Source organism: Pundamilia nyererei, unplaced genomic scaffold (genome assembly GCF_000239375.1).
Source record: "Pundamilia nyererei isolate P.nyererei 1_Seehausen unplaced genomic scaffold, PunNye1.0 scaffold00084, whole genome shotgun sequence".
Taxonomy (NCBI): Eukaryota; Metazoa; Chordata; class Actinopteri; order Cichliformes; family Cichlidae; genus Pundamilia; species Pundamilia nyererei.
Genome location: NW_005187485.1, coordinates 969,344 through 978,833, shown reverse-complemented (window position 1 = coordinate 978,833; position 9,490 = coordinate 969,344). Strand labels below are relative to the sequence as shown.

General features: G+C 40.8%; 1 protein-coding gene across 1 annotated transcript; it reads right to left on the bottom strand.

The window, feature by feature from the left end:
- Nucleotides 1–2,715: 2,715 nt before the first annotated feature.
- Nucleotides 2,716–8,577, bottom strand: cpvl (carboxypeptidase vitellogenic like). Its single transcript, XM_005738461.1, has 13 exons — nucleotides 8,444–8,577; nucleotides 8,103–8,281; nucleotides 7,875–8,002; nucleotides 6,746–6,860; nucleotides 6,609–6,667; nucleotides 6,401–6,480; nucleotides 6,233–6,299; nucleotides 5,913–6,035; nucleotides 5,143–5,274; nucleotides 4,935–5,033; nucleotides 4,674–4,847; nucleotides 3,686–3,868; nucleotides 2,716–3,589 (listed from the first exon to the last, which is right to left on the bottom strand). Exons 1-13 carry the CDS (start codon nucleotides 8,446–8,448, stop codon nucleotides 3,491–3,493), a joined length of 1,443 nt encoding a protein of 480 aa, XP_005738518.1. The 5' UTR covers nucleotides 8,449–8,577; the 3' UTR covers nucleotides 2,716–3,490.
- Between the last annotated feature and the right edge of the window lie 913 nt (nucleotides 8,578–9,490).

Genomic DNA, 9,490 nt, shown 5'->3' with positions numbered 1-9,490 from the left:
GTGTGTGTGTGTGTGTGTGTTGTGCATTCAGACCAAAATAACATTTGATTGAGTGTGTGCACAGTCTGGCATGTGAATATTGTTATATATATATTTGTGTTTTGTCCCTCTTTCCTGCTGCAGAACAAAGTTCGACTTGTATTAAGAAAGAAAAGTATGTGAGAAAATATATATCTGTTTATCTTTTTTTTTAAATCTTTTTCTTTTCCACCACCACAACTTGCAATTCCTGAAGAAGAGCAGCTCGTGTTTGTGCTTTCCAAGATATCACAATGTGCCTGAATCTTCCTTAAAAAGCTTTTCTGGCTTATTATATTTAATAGCTTCGTTTTAATCACCATAATTATCTCTGCTTTTTCTTTTGTTTTTCTATGAATTTTTGTTATGGGCTTTCTTACAGATGTCTGTTACACCTAAGGCCAAATCTCCTGAGTTCCTTACAGGCGACCTTTTCTACATCCATCTCCTTTAGGCTGCAGCGCCTCTTTATTTCCACTTCCATATGACCAGGAATGTCAGTTCATGAGCATGATGACCACAATGCACTGTGTTTTTACAGTAGGACGGATGAAATACTTTCCACGCACAGGTGGAGCGATCGCAGAGCTGTCTATGCACTTTGTCCTCTGTTATGACGGAGGGTAGAATAGCCATATTAAGGTCAGAGGTAATTCTCAGTGATCCCCCCCCCTCCCCCCAAAAAGCCCTCCTCCCTGTCTTCACACACCAGCGACAACCTGTAACTATGTTTGGCTTTATAGAGAAAATATGCCTGGCTTGTTTCACATGCCCATAAAAAGAATAATGGAACCTGGAGCTTGCACTGCCAGGCATGATTAAGGACCTGATAGCGTTGAATTTGTTCTTTCCCGTTTAATTGAAAAATATCTTTCCCCATAACGGACCACATGGTGGTTTTTGTGAAGGCATTTGATGTATTCATGTTGTTTCTTACCCTTAAAATCTGTGCGTGCTGTTTAGTGTGTGTGTGTGAGATGATTATTGAGTGACGAGTCTTAGAAAATCCTTTGTAAAAGGGCTTTGTTGCACCGACCCTCTGAACTGAAGCTTGCCTTAATTTTGGCTGTTTGTAAAACCCTGTTTAGATCAGACCATTCCAAATTAACCTCATGCATGTGAAAATATGTTTATGACCTCATCGCGCTTTCAACTGGAATTATTAGGAGTTTTCATTTCTGATAATGGATCCATGTTCATAATAAAAATGCATTTGTTACTATATAGGTATACAAAAAAAGGAGCTATGGAAGTACAGCGTGAGTGTGTCTGTGTGTGAGAGAGAACAATTCCTACATATTAATGATGTTGTAATTGTATTATTTTAAGTCTAAAAGTATAAATATTGTACATAATATTAATTTCTATAATCCTGTACATGTAATGCAACCACCTTTCTTTTAGAAGGGAGAATAAACGTGTGGTACGTTTGTAAATAATGTTTGCACTTGTTGCCTTTTGCTGTACGTCGAGGCTCACCCCAGCGCTTAAGTACATTGTTGATATGTAACAAACGGATGGGATCCATTCCTGCCTGCATATCCTTGTACTTTTTTTTTTTGTTTCTTTTGGTCCGTAATTACATTGTCTCCATTTTATTTTGCATTTGTACAGATGTTAAAGTATCACTGCAGTTACATTACGGTATGAAAATAAAGCACTTGTTCTGTAACATTCATTCGCGCGACATGATGTCATTGTTTCTGAAACCCAGGAAAGTAATATTTCAATCAAAGGATCAACAGCATTTGCTGATGCTTGTCCTTGAAAAATGACTGCTCATTAAATAGTAAGATGCTTTAAAGGTTTAGAATGCTCATTAATTATTGAACTGTCTAGACAGCTTGATAGATGCCCGATGAAATAACATGGCAGTTAACTTCAGTACACAAACATCTTTGTTGAATCCTGTCAAAATGCCAAATCACTGCCGATGCAGAGAGACAATTAAATCTTAGCCACAACAATGAAACAAATAAGCAATAAAAATAAACATTGTTGTGTAAGAAATTCATTTCCGGCTGCTACTGTGGACACATGCGGAGGGACCTCTTTAAGTAATGAAGAGGACTTTTTCAGGACCTTACTTCGGATGATCGAGAGCTCCAGTGATTTCATTTTCAAAGTGCATTTAATGACTGACAGCAGTTTGGGGAGGCAATGATCTATGCCAGTTAGCAGCCAAGCAGAGACTTGTCTTTGGAGTATCATGACCCCTGGTGTACAACTTGTTCACTTTCCCAAACAATACTTTCACATCGAGCAATGTTTTCAAATCCCACCTCAATTGGTTCACTTCTCAGTTTAGTTTCAGACCCACGGGGTTTTGCTCGCTCATTTCTTCTACTGAAGTTATATTTCTTTTCCATAGTTTCATTTTAGTTTTCAGGGACTGGAAGCTATCCCAGTGACCAGTCACACCTTGGACAAGTTTCCACTCTATCGCAGGGTCATCACGCAGAGTTGAGAGTTGAATCCAGGTCCTTCTTCCTGTGAGGTGACAGTACAAACCACTGTTCCACAAACAGCAACACTAACCAGATCTGACTCCACTTCCTCTCCAAGATAAAGTGTGCACCACCATCATTTTTGGCTTTTCCCCGTCTCTCATGTACTGGGAGGTAGACCACAATATAACACAACGATAAAAACACTTAATGGCCTCAAGCAAAAGGTTGTAAGCAACACAATGTGATGTTTTAAAAAAAAGAAACATCTTTATTTCAAGTAATTTCAACACTTAAGGCTTTACAGTCCCTTCTGACTGTGACAGACATTCAAACACAAACTTTAAAAAGAATTGGATATATTGAAGAAAAAGGTTCTTTAATACAAATCAAACTTGTGTTAGAAAAAAATAATTCCACCTTTAGTGACTGAAAACAAAGCATGCATTCATAACTGGTAGCAGTTGGACCAGAAACACCTCCAAGCTTTATTCAATCACTTTGCATATAATAACCTTTTATCTTAGTGTAAGTGCCACAGGAAGGTACAAAGAACTGCTTAGAACCTTTTGCTTCAATACATGAAATCATTTAAAACTTGTATGAACCGTTTTAAAAGTTCTTTTAAAAGAAATCTTGATATGAGTGAAATGTGTTTTTGAATTTTGCATTGAATTTTGTCTCCGAAGCGTGCACTGATTTCACACAACATACATTAACTCATACTGACCCGAGAAAAAACAAACATGAACCCTTAAAATTTAAGACGTTAACCTGATTTATCAGTTTTACCATTTCTGTTTGCAACAATCCAGATATCGCATCCAAGCTAAGAGTGTGCATCAGAGAGCACACGCTTAGAAGAAATGTATCCTCTGGTTTTTAAAAAGTTCTGCAAAAAAATGATGAAAACAAAAACTTGATTTAAGTTAGCTGTGACAATCAGTCTTAAATCAACGCTCTGTGCTCGATCTGCTCTCTAAAGTGAAGGTGCTTGAACATTTGCACTTCTCCACCCGTGCTTTTCATTTCCAGCCCTGAGTTGACAAGAATCTGTCAATCATGTCAAAGGACCTCTGCGGTTGGTCGTAAGGCAGAATGTGCCCTCCTCCTCGTATGATGACCTGCATGAAGAGAACGACAGCGGATAACGGTAAACCTCAATAACGCCGAGAGATTTAAGATCATGCATTTGGCCTTTTGTTTCACAATCCGCTCACCTGATAAAACTCTCCAACTTGCCGAACATAACCCGCCACCTCCGTGTCAGTGGGCTGAACCTTCCAGTGGAAGCGAGGGGCTTTTTTGTACTCGGCAGCCCCGGTCCAGTTCACAGTGGGCAGGAACCTCTCAGTCAGTGGAGCAGCCACAATCACATCTAGCTGACCACTATACATCAAGACCTGGATAAATACATTCAACTTGTATCAGTTAACTGACTCCATAGATTCACACACACACAGCAACTGTTGTTTTTGATATCAGACTGAATCCTCGTCACCCGGAGACATGCTCTGCTCTTCTTCAGAAACAACCTCTCAGTGGCTCTTTCCTGGAAGTGTTGCATTCCTCCACCTTTCTCTTTAAAATACCCCAGAGTTTTCACTTCTCTTTTCTCTCCCCCTCCCTTTCACTGCGCTTTGAATCTTCATCAAGCTTTCCTGACTCAGTTCTGGAGACTGCGAGTCATCTCGTCATCCAGTATTGTGCTCCATCGACGGTCACGCCTAGTGTCATCTGTAGAAGTCATCCCCCTAAGCACTTTTTGCACTCACGCAGCGCTGACACCTCTGTGCTTCACACCAACCAGGGGATGAACAAATTTATCTTGATCTCATTGACCACAGAATGCGCTTCCAGTTTTCATCAGGCTTCTTTTTGTGCTCCTACAGTCTTCTGTAAGGTTTTCCTTTTGGACCCCATCCATAGAAGATGATGTAACGAAGTTCAACAGTGTCTGAGTTGGGCTTTTTTTTTTTTAAGATTGTTTCCTGTTAAGACTTGAGAACGATGCCCAGTTCACTTGTCAATAAATAAATAAATAAAGTGATAAAAGTAAAACATTTGTCTCACACTCTAAATATAAAACATCATGAGCAAAATCCTGATTTTTTTCTCCCCCTTCACATTTTCCCCTTGTGCATTTTAGATTTAAAAAAATAAAAATAAAAATAAATAAATAAAAATGGATGACCCTGCAGTTTTTACCCTGTAGTTGTCCATCAGCACCCCCAGCCATGGTTTGATGGTCTTCATGACATCCTGCAGGAGGTGCTTCTCCACCTCAGAGCCATCGTGGAACGTCAGGTTGCCCACGTGGATGGCACGTCGCACTTCAGGCAGGGTCACAAACTGGGAGAAGTAGTCCTGATCCTCAGGCTCCTGAGGCACACAAAGGAAATTTGTGAGTTCTTTAAGCTGTTAAAAAGCAACAGTTTACAAAAAAGAACTTCAAGGAACTCCGAGTACCTGACATATCAAGTAGTTGAAGTAGTTGGTACAACCTGTTGCATTTTGGAAGAAGGAGGGATAAGGATCTACATCGCCATTCAGCAAACGATCAAAGACCTGAAGTCAGACGATTGAAATTGAAATGAAAAAGGCATCCATGATAGGTGTGCCTTCAACAATTAGAAAATACTGCAAATGTAGATGACGAACAACATCAACTCATTACCTCAAAAGCCTCCACCCACTTCTCCTGCTGGATGAGCTTAACTCCAAGGTCTGTCTGCTGGTCGACGTATTGCTTTTGGAGTTCATCTATCATTCCCGTTTGGTACAGGAACTCACCGTAGCCACCCAGCATCTGATGTGGAAGAACAGTAAACTGTCACTATACTGTCACCTTTCTGCATCAGCATATAGGAGCAGACGGCATCAAACATGAGCGAAGTGGAGGACGAACGTACAGTGTGGACAATGAAAGCAAAAGACACAGCAGCCTGTGTTTCAATGAAGACACACATTTAGACCATATGAGGGAAAAAATGTTTAAGTCAATGAGTCTTGTTCATGAAACAGATGCTTTAATGCTTTATTAAACTCTTTCTAAGCCAACTCTAGACTTTATCCAGGAGATTTTCCTGCCGGTTACGTAGGGATATGGCAGTTTAGGTCACACATAAGTCCAAGCCTTTAGAAAACTCTTTTTGTTCTGCCACACCTCGCTCACCGCAGCAGCAGCACCAAACCTTCTCTACCATCGTCACGATCAGGTCTTCTAAAGAGTTTGCTTTTCTGTTGGCCGTTTTCCGACTGCACCGTGAGTTGCGATGGCATTGTGCAACTACAAAATTGCAACACAGCTGCTTAAGTTCTAAATGTCATTCCTGCCTGAGCAAGTTTTATGATTAAGCATGTCTTATGAATCAAACATTAGCACTTTCAGGAACAATCTTAGGACAGAGTTTACGTCTAAATAATAAAATTCTTCTACATACGCACCAGCTCTGGATCACAGAGTCCATCGCCAATAGCCATCCCCTTGAAGTTGATTTTCACCTTGGCAGTAGGGTTGTTTTTATGAATGTAATAAGAAACGGCAGGAACATACTTCCCTGCATATGACTGCAAAGAGAATGTATTGCATGGTGAGGAGGCCATCTTAACAAAATAAGACGTTAAAATTTCATTATATTTTGCAAAAAGTATTAATTGGTTAGCATGGTAAGCATATATCTGCTAGCCCTGTAATCATGTTGCTCTGTTTAAATAGCTACTCGTGTCATACTGCTCTGTGAAGTGTGGAAAAATTATTTTCTGACCTCTCCAGTTGCGTAGAACTCATTGGACTGATATTCAGGAAAGATCTGGAAGAACTGTGTCAAAGCACTTATAAAAGAAAAGAGGAGAATAAGAAAAAGAGTTAGTAACGATCATTACTGTGAAGATAAATGAAATGACTACATGCAAATTCGATGGTCATATTTTACTTGTACAAATCTCTGCCAACATCATCCTGGTCCTGAGCGAAACCTCTGTCATCTTCAGTGAAGCTGAAACCTGTTCCAACCTAGAGAGAGAGGAGAAAAAAGAAAACAAATCCCAACACTTCCTCAATGTTTCAAAAGCACCAAGTGAAAATGACATTTTAAGTAATACTGCTTTTTTTTTATGTGATGATAAATCAGAAATACATACTGGATTATCAATGTACAAAACTGAATATCTGGCTGTCCAGGCATAATCCCTCGGACCGACTGCAAAGACAGAGGATATAAACTTTATAAGAAGGTTTAAACAACCTGGGAGTCTTCCTCCTACAAATCAGTTCTTACCCGTCATGTTCTTGTACACCACATACGGCCCATGTTCCACAAAGAGACCGAACATGGACGTGCCACCAGGCCCACCTTGCAGCCAGAGCAGGACTGGAGCTTTCTCCTGGTTTGCCTATCAGTCACATCAGAGCAAGCACAAAGTTTAAGAAACTAGCGCCACCTAGTGGACTTTTACCGCCATACAGTTGTTTAAAATTATGATTTTGGAATCTGCAGTGTTTAGAAATGGCCCCAAAAGACCTTCCTAACTTGTGTAAATCAATAATTCTCCTTCCACCGAGTTGCTTGGACTTTCCCCATTGTTGTGAACATTGGTCTGATAGGTAGTGTCAAACTTTTTCCTATTTATGTTGAGACAGTGAACCTACCACTTGTCACTAATCAACCAGAAGTTAATAGGCCTTGTCAAGTTAAAAGACATTGTAGAACCTTCAGCGCTACTTTTTAAAAGATTTAAGTGAATGAATAGATTTGAACCTCTATGTATACTTTTGACCCAATTCCTGTTTTTTACGTAATTATAGATGTGTGCTGCACAATCATTCCACCCTAGAGAAAAAACAGTGCAAAGAAATCATGTTCATAGTGACCCTGACATTCATGCTCATTTTTAATGTGATTTAAACTCCTGATCACAGTTGTATATGTATTCTGGTCCAACAGGGGTAAAAGGAAGTTGTTTAGAACCTTTCCAGTTTCTTTTTTTCCCTGGAGGCTTTTTAGTAAAAAACATTCAGTAAGATTCAAACTTTACTTGCTGTCATTAAATGCATCCATCTCCACTGCTCTGGAGCATTTTCATAAATAAAACTAAAAAACAAAACACTCAGTTAATGATTAAAAGACATAATAAAAAAGGCACACGTGTAAGTTAAAGTAAAACAAGCTCTCTTCCTGTAAGGATTTTCGCTTTAAAAATCAGCAAAGGAAAACCTGGGTATTCCTGGTTGCAGCTGACTAAATATCACAACTTCACAGAGGGACTAAAGATAAAGTTGACTTCTGAAAACCCCACACAGATTTGATCCTAAAACCTCTCCGTCCTCTCAGCGATTTCCTGTCACACTGCACAAATAAGAGTACTGTAAATTTGGGAAGCCCCTGGGGTAAAAGAAGTTAGGCCTACCATGGAAGCAGGGAAGAACCAAAAGAAGAGGTTGCTGTTGTATTTTTTGTTGACTGTGAGGTATCCAGCATAACTCTTGACTGACTTATTGCCTCCTGGCAGGTCTCCCACCAGACTCAGTTTCCTGGCTGGAAGAACGAGATATCGCCACATTGTGGATGTGCAACACAAAAAGCACGAAGCCAATCTATAGTACTTTACTTCGTAGTAACACAAATACAAGTTTACCTTCATCTATAGCGCCCTTCTCCAGATAAGGAGTGAGAAAGAGAGGGGCACCGGGGTCGACTCCGTTCAGGCCGCTGACGCGGGGAGATTTTCGGCAGAAAAACGACGAGCAGCCCCCGAAGGCGGCGGAGTGCAGACAGGCCCACAGTAAGAGGACACCCAGAGTTTCTCTCAGCAGCCTGCCAATATATGTAACATAGATATCACAATGCGGGCCTGGCCAACGATGTGTGAACCTCAAGCACCCCCAAGACACTCAGATTTCAAAACAGTGCGACCACAGCGAGGCTGCACGCCCCTGACTGCGAGCATGAACTTATCGTCATTCTTTTAAAACTCACCTCATTGTCGCAAACACCGGCAGCAGCACAGACTTCACCTTCTAACACAGGCGAAGGCAGGTGGACTAACAAATCCGGTCTCACTGTGATTTTAGTCACATGATCGGCTCTGTGCCGGTCACATGAGATACTGGATCACGTGGTCGTTGTTGTTTAATCAGCCCTCAGTCGTGCCTAGCAGGAGACGCCATTCGACTGTGGCTTTAATGGCCACATGTGTCATTACACCAACGTCCCTAGACAGACCTTAACAGTATAATACAAACTACACCATGCAGCACCAACGCTGGCATGTTTTCTGTTAGTCTCCTGGTTGTAAATTGCAGACAGCAGTTCCTAACTTTTTTTTTTTTTTTTTAAAAAGCACTAACTGACACTTTTAAACATACAAAAAATACCCTGATAACGACTGTGTTTAGTCTGTTCCTTCACATTCCATGCAAGGCCACCTGGGTTGGCTGGAAGACTGTTTACTTAGCCTGGCAGGGCGAAGGACACTGTCTCAGCTGAACTATGGACACGCACACACATACATATACTGATACTGATAAGCACTCACCGACGCATCACCCTCCCTACCCCGGATCCAACACCACCTCCAACGCTTACCTCCCCTCTGATGTGGACATCGGGTCAGTTGGAGGCGCAGTCGAAAGATTGCAGCGGTCCCAGATCAGATGTACACACTGGAACTGTCTGTGTTTATTGTGCTATGGTGTGTTGATGTGCATTCCTGTATTATCCTTTTGTGTTACACATTTCAATGTTTTTTCCTCGCTACCTAGCCTGACCTGTCTCCCCAATGTGATGTTTGTGTATTGTATGTACGGTCGGCAAGGTCTGTCATCTCGGTTGTGGGCAAAAGACCTGCAACTGACAAATAAAGGCTATCTCATCTCATCTCCTCTCATAATTTGTTCACAAAGTTTCAAAGTAAGACAGTTTTCAGTAGCTGTTTTGGTAATATTTTATCCACTGCTCAAAATAAAATGTAATTAGTTCTTTAAGTGACTACAGAGTAGATCCAATAACACAAAGTGGGTAAAA